The sequence below is a fragment of the Topomyia yanbarensis genome, chromosome 3 (genome assembly GCF_030247195.1).
Source record: "Topomyia yanbarensis strain Yona2022 chromosome 3, ASM3024719v1, whole genome shotgun sequence".
NCBI classification, from domain to species: Eukaryota; Metazoa; Arthropoda; class Insecta; order Diptera; family Culicidae; genus Topomyia; species Topomyia yanbarensis.
Genome location: NC_080672.1, coordinates 102,107,455 through 102,121,684, shown reverse-complemented (window position 1 = coordinate 102,121,684; position 14,230 = coordinate 102,107,455). Strand labels below are relative to the sequence as shown.

The 14,230-nt window shown below is 37.4% G+C and overlaps 1 protein-coding gene and 1 long non-coding RNA gene across 6 annotated transcripts in view; both read left to right on the top strand.

The window, feature by feature from the left end:
* The window catches only part of LOC131693393 (uncharacterized), a 214,566-nt gene that overhangs the window by 178,894 nt on the left and 21,442 nt on the right, over window positions 1-14,230 (top strand). For all 5 annotated transcript variants that reach the window (XM_058981166.1, XM_058981165.1, XM_058981168.1 and 2 more), the window contains one exon: window positions 1,110-1,245. In XM_058981166.1, the coding sequence (XP_058837149.1) occupies window positions 1,110-1,245 (136 nt within the window). The remainder of the gene's footprint in view (window positions 1-1,109; window positions 1,246-14,230) is intronic.
* On the top strand, window positions 5,935-7,301 carry LOC131693394 (uncharacterized). The gene is made up of 3 exons (XR_009306238.1): window positions 5,935-6,196; window positions 6,258-6,897; window positions 6,957-7,301. It is a non-coding gene; the product is annotated as an uncharacterized LOC131693394 (long non-coding RNA).

Genomic DNA, 14,230 nt, shown 5'->3' with positions numbered 1-14,230 from the left:
GATTGCATAGAATCGGACAAAATTGTATGTCCCTTTAAGCTCGCATCGGGCGGCCTTTAGCGCGATTTCTTTGCTTAATCACATGTTCTTCTACAAGGTTCGTTTGCGTGTCATGTTTTGCACTAAATACAAACATACAGCAAACGGGCCATTGTAGCAATAAGACCCGGTGTGGCAAATGCACAGAGAATCATCAGTAAGAAAACCCTTAAAAGACGCACTAAGCACTCTTTTGCTGAAATACTGAAGAGAGCTACACCACTCACCATAACAAAATGTTATGCTCCCTTGGCCTAGGAAGAGTATTACTCTGACTGCTACTGCTAAAAACTATAGGTCATATTCCTTGTAAAGGCCAAGATTTTTTCTCTTGAGAGCCCACCGAATATAGCAGCTCGAGGAAGCCGAAGCAAAGAGCTCCTGGCCTTGAAATTTGAGATGGAACGAGGAGAATACAGAATTTACAGAACAGTGGCTCAACATTTCAATCAGAGATGCAACAACTTTTGACATATTTTCATAATTCATACTATTTGCAGTCGAAAATACAATTTTCTTTTTGATTGTGATTCTAAACGCCATCTTAAATCAAAATGCTCATAACAAAAATTTTCTGAAATGTAGTAGTTCTCGAGAAATTTTAAATTTTCTTTTAACACTTACACGATTATTTTACTTTATAATTTATAATCATTGTAATCAAGTGAAAAAACGTACGAAAAGATTATGGGTTTTTACGGGCATTCGAGGTCTGCTTCTGAAGTGAACCTTGAAATAGGCTTTTTCCATATAACAACAACATGTAGACAACAGTCAGATGAAAAATGAGAAAAAAAATTACAAGTAAATAAATAAATACAGTACTAGTATTTATTATTTAGATATGAAATAAGAAATCTTGTCCAGTCTCCAGACATTGTCCTTCCGATTTTCATTTGTTTCTTGTATTTTGAGGAGAAAAAGTGAACCACTTCTTCGTATCAAACACTAAATAGAGTAAAGGTGAGAGCACGTCAGTTCAATTCATGTTCCCCTCGTAATTACGACCATCATACATAAAAGTTGAAGAACCTGCTAATCCACGGATCATCTTTTCCATTTCCCAACAGAGAATCCGCCCGACGAAACCACCCGCTGGCATGCGAATGCGATATTCTGGAAACGTGTTCGATGCGTCTTTCGCTACTGCAGATGACGTTTGGTAAACATATCGAGCGGAAGCACTGCTGTTTTTTCCCTGGCGGGGTAAGTATTTCATTTTCTTAGTTATCGAAATAGTATTAGATTTCGTCGGGAACCCCGAGCTTCAGAGCGGAAAGTATGCAGCACGGATTACTTTTATTGTAGCATAAATCAGTAGGTACTTCTGAGAAATGAATCCAATTCAAAGTTTGTCTCTGCAGATCGTGGCGGTTGGTTCCGTGCAAAAGCACAGTTCAGACACAGTACTTGATTGCTTACATTTTACGTATCGTGTGCCTTTTCCAAACCGATGCCTTCCGAAGAGCGCGTGAAATGTGTCTGATTGACAAATAGATAAACTGTCAAAGCTAAAATCTATATATCGTGCTGTCACGTACGTAACCTTTTCCCGAACATGTATGAACTCGATATATGTATTTCAGCACTCACCGAAGCTACACAACAAAAGCTAGGTTTACTACCACCGAAACGCTACTGAACGTACTTACATGTAGCTAGGTATACTAGCAGTGCAATGCCAGTTTTCAACCCGACGATCCCGAATTCGGCTTCTGGGTATAGCGCTAGCTGTGTACAGCCAGCAGAGTGCGATGAATGGATTGGAACAGATTGCTCCTGGAGGGACAATTTGCCGGATTTTTTTACCGAAAGGAAAGCGATGAAAAACTGCTACATTGCACTTCTTCTATTCATCAATGAGGGCCATTATTCCAAGTACCATTGAAATATGTCTGACTGAAGCGATAAATTTTATAGTGATGCGAATATTCGTTTCGGTTCTTGGCAAATTTATCTCTCCGGAGCTGAAGGGAAAGAATAAATTTAATTTCTCCAGATGGAATTGTGGAATGCAACGAATTTGAAATTCAAATTGTTCTGATATATGGTCGAAGGAAATTTCTTCAATCGAAGCAAAAGCTTAGAATAACTGGATTTATTCTATTGGCTGCCTCATGCTGATATCTTACCCGGATATGTGCTTCTACATTTTTGTGCCATATTGAAACGTTTCGTAACAAACATTTAACAAATATCTCGGCTTTTCTATCCGGTGTTTATGTATTTGATTTTACATTTAATTTCTAATTCTATATATTGGTTGTACAGCCACAAGCGGTGACTTTATAAGGTTTGTTTATTTACTATTTGATGTCATAGTTTTTTAAATTTAAGTTAAAATATTATATGACTTTATATGATTTGTTTATTCACATGGGCTCAAAACGGGCACAAAGCTTATGCTATTCTCGGCGGCCGCGCACCGGTGTGATTGAGCGACTTTGTTACACTTTTGCACGACAGTGCAAAACCAGTGTCCGGAACTACACGCCTCTCTCCCCACATGCACATCATTCGAAACTTCATTAGAGAATACTGTACTCGACTTTCAGCTGGGAAGACTACACACATTCTTAGTATTGTTGGCAAAATTGACTAAAAATAATGGACGAACACGATACCAGGCGTTCTGGATAGTGTCCTGCACCACTATATAGGGGAACCCGATCAGAATGAAATAACAAGATTACAAAAGAAAGGAATTTTCGTAGTAAGCTGTGCTATAAACCTGGTCTCGTTAGTAGCACAGAGAACAGACATATGGTCGGCGTTAAGTCATACCGGACTAAGTCGCAAAACATAATAAATGAGTTAATGACAACACTGGATAAAGAATTTCTTCAGCTACATTCAACTTTTGCCACATTTGAAATATGTAACCATAAACAAGAATTATGGCAAAAAATAATTTCCACTTATAACGTAGAAGATGCTGCAATTGAACGTATTATAACGTAGAGGATGCAAACTTTGAACCCGTTTTTCTCGAAATAAATATTTTGTCGCTTAGTCCGGTCTGACTTAACACCGACCATATAAGCTAGAACAAACTTTCCCAAAAAAATCTGTGTAAACATTTAAATGAAAATACGTTGAAAATCGCCATAGCGTACAGGTTCGCATGCGTGAGTCACCATTGTATCCAAGTTTGCACACAAGTCCCGTAAAGCGATTGCTGGCCGATCGAAGCGCCGGCCAGTGGCAAGTTGCTGTTGTCATTTCAAAGCGACAGTTTTATTTCATACACAAGTTGAAAACATTACTTGTGTGTCAGTTCTCAGTGTTAGTAGTTAAAATAACAGAAAATTAAAACAAGTACCAGTGCGAGATATAGTTTTGAAATGTTTCTGTTGTGTATTTCTGATTCTAACTAATAAATGATTGAGATACTAAAATCACCTTATATGTTTCTTGTTAGGCATGTTTTGTACATACTTCGGCATAAACGCATTTTTTAAACATTATTTTTGACTTCAAAACTTATCCAAAAATTTCCTGTATGAATGCAATGCGTAGTGTTGGAAAGCATTTTCCAACCAATACTGATGTCTCAGTGGATTATGAGCATTGCATACACACATGGCGTAATATTAACCAATTTACAATCCTGTGGCATAAAAAAACATCTACTAACTTGGGGTTATCTATGGGTGATTAAAGTGTTAGGATCTGTTGAAAAACAGTCAAGATATAGCAACTTATGGTTAGCGTTACAACTAATTTTGAGGTTTGGTACTTAGAGTGGCAAGATGGTTCATATTGCCCCCACAACAACCTGTTCATTTTACCCCACAAGCTATTTTATTTTCAAACAGCCGTTCCGATTGAGCAATTTTGTCCTGATCCTACTTATTGCGGTGAAATATTTGAAAGAGGCTCAATTACTAAGATGTAACACCATTTTCAGAACAAAATTCAAATTCACCTCAAAAGACCTTATTTTCTACATGCCGAACTTAACATCAGTGACAAATCGTCGCTGTTGTGGTATCTTATGACAAACGCCATTTTGGGGTAAACTGATTTAGATATGCCACATTACTAGTCTAAAAAATCTCTACAAAGTGGTGTTTGCTGAGAAATTCTTAATTTTTTGCTTCAAATGATTGTGTCTGGGGATTGGCTCAAATTATCTTAAAGTATAAGATGTTTTTATATGTAAAACTATCTGAAAAACACAATGGCATAATCATTTTCAAAACAAAAATGCACGAATTGTGAGAAAAATGCAATTTAAGTTTTAAACTGGAAATATAGCATATTTGGCAACACTGTAACCAAAAATAACTATTTTTTTCTAGATTCCCTGGCTCATTTTTTTCAAAATGCATCTCACCGATTGTTTATGGACCAAATGAAGCCAAAGATATGAATAAAAGTTAATAATTGATGATTTTATTCTATGGAAAATTACATACAAATTTTGTCATCAATACACACCTATGACACGTGTGAGCGGGACTTTCGTTTACATTTATAGTAAGAACTCGCAACATGATCTTCGTAATATTTGGGAGATTAATACAGAATAGATAGAAGCATCAATTGTCTTCTTTGAATTGTTTATACCATTTATAAGTTTCAAGATATTCAATCTTAAACTTTAAAGATCGCTTTTCTCTAAATGTGCAAAATGGCGCTTGTCATAAGATAGCACAACAGCAACGAAATATGAACGTCGATTTTGGTTTTTATCGTATTTATTTCACATTCGACAGCTTTTTATCAAAAGAAATGGTTCCAATATACTTTGAATACTTGACAGGTCAGGTTTCTGTGTAGTTTGTTCTAAATTTAACAAACATTGTCTTGATTTGGCTACCTGTTCATTTTATCCATCGCTCTCCACCCCCCTTCCCCTTTTTTAATTTACCCACAGTTCCCTACACATATGACATCTATTATAGGACACCGGAAATTAAATATCAGACCCACTGTTCGCGCGACCATTCAAGAACACATTTTTTTTGTTGAGGGAAACTTTGCCGCTGTGGCCACTATTCAGGTTATCTTTTGTGGCTGCCCCTGTTTGCTCTGCATGTTACAAATTACCCTAATCCAATGTAGTACACATGCAAATATGTGAATGGCCTCACGATCACAAAATCACGTCATCATACAAACGTTTGAGTTTCTCGCGATCATCCAAGCAACCTACGTCCGCGATCTCACAAACATGATAACATCCCGGTGATAAGGTGAGCGTCTTAGCACCTATACATTTACAAAAACGGTCTCAAACACGAACCTACTATCGTCCGTATTCGCGCGATCATGAATCAATCGCGTCCGAAATTCTTTACCTTAGGTCCCAGCAACCTAGGTCTCTCCACTCTCCTAGCATCTGAACCGCACACTAAAAATGTTGTATTTCATACACGCGAAGTTACATACAAGTTAGCACACGCGACATACAAACGCATACGCGATCGTACACGTTAACGTACAAACGCTCGATGATACACGCGCTCGCGAAATCCATACGCCTGCACATATCTGAACCGTACAATAAATATTACATTCAGAATAATGGCCCACTGCATTTGGCCATTAGCAGTGTTTTAATGGGTGACATTACCCGTCTCGTCTGCAATTTTAGTGAGTGATTCTAACGGGGAGCCCTTCCGAGAATCTAGTTCTACAGCTCCAGTAGGACAATTCTCGAAAAAAATGACACATGAGAAATATTATATAATACAATTACACTTTGTCTGTTAATTAGTATAATGTTTAAAAACATGTTTAAAGTTGTTGTTAGATAAACCAACGACACGACCTGACACTTAGTGAAATTTATCGAAGAAAAAGTGTGCGAATCATTTACTGCCATTTACCAGTACATTTAGTGACCCCTCGATGTGGTCAAGAAAAATAGTTTTCCAGCAGCACTTTCTTGTTTTGATTTTGAGTTGCTGTGTAGCAACCTTGCTGTTTTGTTTATGTAAATAAGCAGTATGAATAAAAATCAGTTGGAGGAAAAACTTTTCCAACAAATATTCGAGTGAGTGCGAATTTGCTGAACTGGTCCTACTTCGGTAAAAAAACCACACATGTCGGAATAGCAGGTTCATTTGCAACTAATTTGTGACGGTACTGACGACACAGGTGTTTCGAGGGCTATTTCGATCAACGCGGGAGATTTAATGATTGCATTGTAAGTCAGTTCGTACTTTTATTTGATTAATATAAAACTGAAAAATCTGTTATCTTTTTAGGATTTCGAACGTTCTTTGACTCGAGGCTCGCTTTCATGATCCGTGGAATGACCGCCAGTGCTCGATTATATGAGTTCTTTTCAGTGCACCCAAAGATGGATCAAAAACTAATTCACATCACTCCCGAATCTCAGATGTGGGGAGAAATTTAATTTGAAAGCGTATCTTTCACAAGACCCGAGCCAGCGAGCGGAGCCCTTGCGTGGTCTTCTGGTGCCCTTGGCGGGGTCTCAGGTATGCGCTCCAACAGAAGTTGTAAACGTTCCGCTGACATAAGCTGGATAACTATGTAGCTTCAGATAATCACTATTGACTTGTCAAAGGAGTTTGGGTTGAAAACCATTGAGACTGCCGCCCCTTGCAGACCACTAGCCTTATTATTTCTGCATCCAATAGACACCGAGGGCGAAATATACCGATGAAAAAATGGAGCAGAATAAATACATCAGATGAAAAGATTTTATTTAATTTTAATCTAATTTCGAATTACTCATATACGAGATGCAATTTTTGGAATGCTAGTGTCTAGTCGTGTCGTTGGTAAGACTTTTCGTTCTCCGGAACCTGCAACGGTTGTAGGAATAGGAATAAAAAACGGTAATCCTTCAAAGTCTCCACCACTCGAGACCAGCGAAATAAGGTAATGACGTTAAAGTTCTCTATTGCATGTAAAACGTAAACCAATGTTATCGCTTCCAGAAAAAGAAAACTAGAGGGATGAAGAAATAACTCATACTCGTTCCGTTGGCCGAGGCAGTAGTCCTGATGCTAGATACCACACTCCAGAAATCGGTAAGAATGGCGTTTCCTCGTCGCCCAAGATATAGGACGATGCGACGTTGTCAGAGTCGGAGTTGGAATTGCAAAGGGCGACTTGCCCATCGCACCTGAAAGAATAATTGGACGAGTGCTCCCAGTTGGTACTGACGGTTAACTTTCCCTCAGCGAGTCACAGAAGACAATGACGCAGTAGCAAGTTAGAAGTACAAAATTGTATCTATTTGAACCATAGATAAAAAATATAAGCGGTTTATCAACAGTGAATGATGTACCTAGTCTATTTTAAAGTATCCGAATATTCGTTTGATACACTCCAAGGCGGTGCAAATGGTAGAGCCGTCCCACAATCCTGGTGCAAGAGTGCCCTGCTAAGCGGCTGCAAGTTCACTCACACTGGCATAGCTCCCGCAAGGGGACTTCTGCTACGCAGTTAAGAAATCGCCACACCGGACTAGCCGAAGCGTCGTGATATTCCTTTACAGCCATTAGTCCCGAATAAGCGATGAGTCCACTCTTCGTTGATGAGATGTGTTTCGACGGTGTCCGGTTTCGCGTCACGATGAACCATCCTGGTCACGGCATCGTTGTATTCTGTAGAGAAACAATCTTCAAAATTCACGGCGGGGTGGCTCTGAACCCATTGACACTACTATGTTGAAGCTTTTGAATCGTGGTCGAATGTTATATGAATTTATATGAATGAATTTAGGAATGCAAACGTAATGTTTAACAATGGCTTCAAAAATCACCCAAATATCGTAAATTGCTAACAAGAAAGGGTACAATGGTGTCCTCATTACTGCGCACACACACATGGGCTTTTAGATTGAAGGGGACCGGTGTAGCTGAGTGCACTGGCTTTGCACTTTCGAGCAGAAGTGCAAAAAACTCATCTGCTCGCAAGTGTAAAAATAGTGCACTCCACTACACCGGAGCCCTGCATTGAAAACGGCAGTACATAACTGTGGTTCATTCACTTATACGGAGCCAATTCGAGCAATTTTCGTCATTATTTTCTATCTCAAAATCGACTTGAAGATTCACTTCACCAATGGCATGAAGATTGGCAAACGGAAAAAAATTAGGGTTGTCATCAGCCAAAAAATAATTTTATATCCATTACATTTAAAGCAAGCATTACTTCAATTTTATTGTATATTCTAGTAACAGTATAATAAATTTACTTACATTCTAGCCAGCCTAATAGTATAGAGAGATGACGCCGGTGTGAATGGCGTTCTCCCAAATCGTGTTCATTAACAAATTCACATTCTACTAACAGCCTCAATCTCATTCTGAAAGCGTTCATATTTTTTCCCTTCAATGTATTGTAACTCGTTTTTCCTATATTTTACTATCCGTTTGATTTGCTTCATCGATCACTATGCTACGATACTGATGAAATCCTGAGTCATCGTACATTGTACACTAACCTGGCGACCACACAGTTCACATCGGTAGCTTTTTTCGCCCGTGTAAACTTCACAAATATTTGAAGGAACAAGAATCTGCGAAGACTGTTACACGTATGATGCGTTAGGCTAAATTTTATGAGCTCTTTTCAATCGGAGTTCTTCAGAAGGCGGACTGACAACAGTGAGAAAACAGATTTAGACAACCGCGGGTACAATATTTATTTATCCTACATCATGCCAGGATAGCAATTTCCAAATCGCGCCTTATAGTTTCTCGCCAACATACACGTATCCGCTTATCATCCCGGGGGAACTGGAAAATCGTATACCAGCTACGATGTTTGTGAGATAACCAACATTTTTTTCACTTTAAGTGCTTAATTTTTGTCCTACAAAGGAAAAAAATAGGATATAAACGATGAAATAGATTTATACTTATTCGGATACTTACTTTATGCTATCGGTTTATTTTGTTTTCACTCCCTTAGCAACGATAACAACGGCGTCTAGACAACGGCTAACAAATTCGTAAGTGTTGCTAGTTTCATGCGTTTTCTAATCAAATGTCAAATTTGACAGTACCAGTTACCTGAGTCACTGAGGGGTAGTCAAATTTGTGATACACTTTCTAAATGCAAGTGTCTAGTCGTGTCGTTGGATAAACTGTTTTACTGATTGTTTCTTCATTATGCAATGACATTTAAAATATGTCCTTTTTTCCTTTTTGATAAATCAAAGAAATAAAAAATACGATAATCGAACAAAATTACTTTGATAGCAATGCATGCCAAAACTTCTATGCCCTTTTCAAAAATTGCGCCGGTATCAAAATGTTTTAATTGCCAGAGTAAAACATGAAGATGGTCATGTTTTATTGTCAGCCACTTTTCATGGAATCTCTCAGCATACGTGTAAACTTTCCGCATAGGAAGACACGGTACAATTAATCCCAGCTGTCTATCAACAATTAAAAAAGCTTCCGGTACTACATTCCGTAGCGGACCTTCTGTCTCAACAGATTTTGCAGCCATTCTTAATACACAGAATAATTGCAGAGCTAGTGCTACGATCCTGCTCACCGCGAAGAATTCTTCCTGGCTAGGGCTCGAGCATATAACGAGTGGCTTATGAGGACAAAGGCTTACACTCTGAACTACCAGACTAGAATTCCAGGAATAGTTCGCTTGGAGATTTTTTTTTCGTAAATATTGTTAGCGACATAATTAATAAAATAAAGTGGCTTGTGGTTGTGGTTCTGCTAGAGAATATTATGTTGCCAGTTGATTTTATATTATATCGGCAAGCCTCTTAAAATCGGTATTTATCTGTATGCAGTTTATGTATGCAAATCGAAAGTTCCCTGCCAATTATTGGTGGTAAATTATTGTTCTTTACAATATGTTGAACTTGTTCCGGAAGTTTGATAGCAACCAGGCAGATTTCTGAATTAATCTCCGGATGATTTGGTGTGGAAAGGTGGGAGTACTTTTCAGAAAGACCCACACGTACACGCGTTGGTCTGATTTGGATTTTTTAGAAAAGTATGCGCAGTTCGTCAAGCTTTTAGGATATAGTTCATAACTTCCTTTGCTAGGTTCGATTTGGACCAGTTCCTACTCTATGTAGTTTTTTACTATTAAGTTTTACACGTATCTCCATTCAATTTCGTGCAAATGGATTGCCAATTTTCTATTTAGGCTCTATGTCAACTAAACGAATTTTTCTCTAGTATGGTGAAAAATATAAATAAATCTACACACCTAGAAAAATTAGTGTAAATTTACGTCTGCTGACCCTGACATATACGAGCATCAAAAATGACTTAGTTTTACGTTTGATTTTAATTTCACATGACGTTTAATTTCGTAAATCATGTAATTTTACTCCACATACAGCGTTTGTTCTGAATGGTAGGAAGTGTAATTTTATGTTATTGCGCATGTAAAGTATACGTTTCATGTAAAATTAAACGGAACACGGTAATGTTCCGTCATTTAGTAAATTACGGTTTGTTGAATTGTGTCATGTTTGCAATTACGTCAACGATAAAATTCAGATTTTTTTGGTGTGTATTTAGTTTGGTTTTTTACGTATGAATCTGTCATGTTTGGTGTCATGAAAAATGCAAAATGGCGGATGTATAGACGATCTTCTAAAACTCCTCTCCCAGCAAATTTTTGCGATGAAAACTTCTGAACAACGAAAAGGCAAACGACCCTAAAGTCTCAAAAGGTGTAGAGTTTTCCCCCAAAAATTTCAAATATATTTGAAACAGTATTTCGACCCCAATTGTAATATAATGTCATCATAAGCTGCTCGTACACTACTTTAATTTCAAGAGATTATATTCCTGTTCCAGCTGCCAAACGTCACCGTCACTGCTTGCTTAAACAATGTGCAATCCATTATCCGATTCGACCTGTTCTGCTTGTAATGTACTCGATTTCATATCCGCGTTAGGCAAGAATATATGGCAATGGCATAGCAAATCAGAGCCCGTTGCATTGTCTATTCGACGGTGAACGACCGTTTTCTCAGCGGGCTTTGGTTTTTATTTATACAAAAATAAGATAAAGAAACCCAACTCAATCAGCGGAAAAGCTTCAATCCGGATCGACCCTCGGATGGGAAAACAATCATCGAGATTATTTTCCTCTTTCAGCATCAAACGATGTAGTTGTGCAGGAAAAAAGCATCAGCGAGAAGCAAAAAAAGTAATCTCACCCGTTCTATTATGGTTCACCCTGACCCACCCATATAGGGTTGAAGATGAGTTAGAAAGTTTCGTGGTAGCATACTGACTAGGTGCCGATCAATGCCGAAACAACGATGAAACGTTTTCCATCGATTAATCGTAAGCTCAGCACGTCAGGCAACTTTGGGAAGTTCTTCCCCTTCCTACAGACGCCGAGGGTCGTTTTCTGTCTGTCGGACAATCCAAGAGTGAACGGACAGGTATGAGGAGAAACAATCAAACTGTTGTATTTCTCACTTGTTCAAACGGATGAAAGTATGTATTGTTTTATGGATGCTCACTGCACAATCAGTTCGGGCTTTGATTGTTCTTTAAATGTTAGCAGATTTAATTGAACTGGTGATATTACATGTATCGATTGTTATCAAAGTTGTACAATGACACTCAATCTTTAAGTTCTAATACTAGAATGGCACATTGACCTATAGCTACTCCGACAGAACATATCGTCGCTGTTGTGCTATCTTATGACAAGCGCCATTTTGCACATTTCGAGAAAAACGATTTTTAAAGTTTGAGATTGAATATCTTGAATCTTATAAATGGAATAAACAATTCAAAGAAAACAATTGATGCTTTTATCTATTCTGTATTAATATCTCAAATATTTCGAAGATCGGTTGACTATGTTGTGAGTTTTTATTATGAATGTAAACAAAAGTCGCACTCACACGTGTCATAGGTGTGTATTGATGACAAAATTTGTATGGCGTGTCATATTCGTGCATGGAAAATTTTCCATAGAAAAAATCATCAATTATTAACTTTTATTCATATCTTTGGCTTCATTTGGTCTATAAACAAACGGTGAGATGCATTTTGAAGGAAATGAGTCAGGGAATCTAGAAAAAATAGTTATTTTTGGTTACAGTGTTGCCAAATATGCTATATTTCCAGTTTAAAACTAAAATTGCATTTTTCTCACAATTCGAGCATTTTTGTTTTGAAAATGATTATGCCATTGTGTTTTTCAGATAGTTTTACATATAAAAACATTTTATACATCAAGATAATATTAGCCAATCCTCAGACACAGTCATCTGAAGCAAAAAATTAAAAATTTCTCAGCACGTTTCTCGCTATATCACAGTAACCAAGCAGAATGTCAAAATTCTGTAAACGCCACTTTGTAGAGATTTTTTAGACAAGTAATGTGGCATATCTAACTCAATTTACCCCAAAATGGCGTTTGTCATAAGATAGCACAACAGCGACGATATATTAACCATTCTTTTACCTCGTGTAATTGCTGAATACAAATCCACTTCCTAATACTGGATAATCCAAATTCCTCGAGAAACGACCATCGTCTGGGTGATATCATGTTGGTTCTCTTTCTTGTCCTTGTTCGTTTCGCTTTTGCTCAGTAGTCAGCTATCTAATAATGAAACGAATAAATTGTTGGTTTACCGTTGGCGGTGCTACATAATTCCAGTTGCATTACTCTCTTGATTTATTATTAAGCCCGGTGCATAGTCGAGTGTCAGCAAAAGGAGCAAGGAGGATCACCGCGAAAATCTCCATCAACATCCTTTGTGCTAGGATGACCAAAGCACTATCCACTAGTAGTCATTTCCACGCACCAGAGAACAATCCGACTGTAATCTACCAGAAACGGTTTGCTCATTCCTGGTTTCTCTTTCCTTCAGGTACATATGAAGTACCGGGTACTATTGTTTTATGTGTATACGTAGGAGGTACGTGGCATAAAAACTTTCATACGGTAGACCTAATTTTATAGTGCTAAGTGGTCACTGCTCGAAAATTTAATGATGATTTATTTATAATCTTAATCGTTATGTTTTTAGCACTTTCTATTGACAGGATATTTTAATTAGATATTCAGAATTTTTCGGGAATTATGTGCACACTTTTAAATTATTGAAAATTGAACATTTCAACATTTTTTTGGTAGAATCAAATATATTTTTGATTAAAAAATTCCTGTACTATAATCATTTCAAACACTTTCGATGTACTCGGGTTGATGGAGCATATTAGTTTTGCACCAGAGAGCAGAAGTGTCAGTGTGTTATGCTTTTCTCTTTTCTGTTCGAAAGTGTAAAACCATGACTGAAGCAGTTCATTTGAGCTTCATTTGAAAACAGTAATAACATATATCGTAGATGGTAAATTTCCTAAACCTTCCAAAAATATGCTATACTTTGTCGCACGCGTTTTAAGAACAATATAAAAAAGAAAGCAGTATAAAAAGCACCATAAAATCTAAATTGGTTATTTTTTATCATTCTCGTAAAAAATTGTGAGTGTCTGATGTATGTGTTAAAATTGTAGAACCATTGAAAACATACAAAAGGCTGCGCCTTAGAAAACTAGGAAATTATAGTACACATAATTATTGTTTCAATGCGTTTAACGATAGTAATGATTGATTATTGTAAAGTTTCGTAAGGCTGAGACGTTGAAAAGTTAGATGTAGTATTGTCCAACTGATTTTAAGTCAAATTTAAAGGTAGTTTCATCTTTCATCACTCAAATAGATTTATGATGGGATTAACCCGTGTCCTTTCTCTGTCACACAACACCATTTATAAAAAATATCGTATGTAATGTGTGTGACAACTATTGCCAAAGGTACCTTTCAAACAAAAATTATAGCTGCGCGATAGCTACCACACACGTTACATACGATGTTTTCATAAATGGTGTTGCGCAACAGAGGAAGGAAATGGATTGATCTAGATGTACAATCACTATGCTATATTTCTCCTTAGTGGAGAACGATTTTGCTAAAAACTATTTTTCCTCCTTTAAGGAGAAAATTGAAACCATCTTTGCATATGTAGAGCACAAAATCTATAACTATATTAGTTATTGAATTTGCATTTCGACTTCGTCTCATCAGAATCCGATTATAACTTAGTGACATGACTAAGCCAGCGCCGGATTGACGCTAGCTCCAAAAAACGGACCAGGGGTTTGCTCAGGAACACAAATTGTGTCTTCGTTTTTTGGAGCTAGCGTCAATCCGGCACTAGCTTAGTTCTGTCACTAAGTTATTG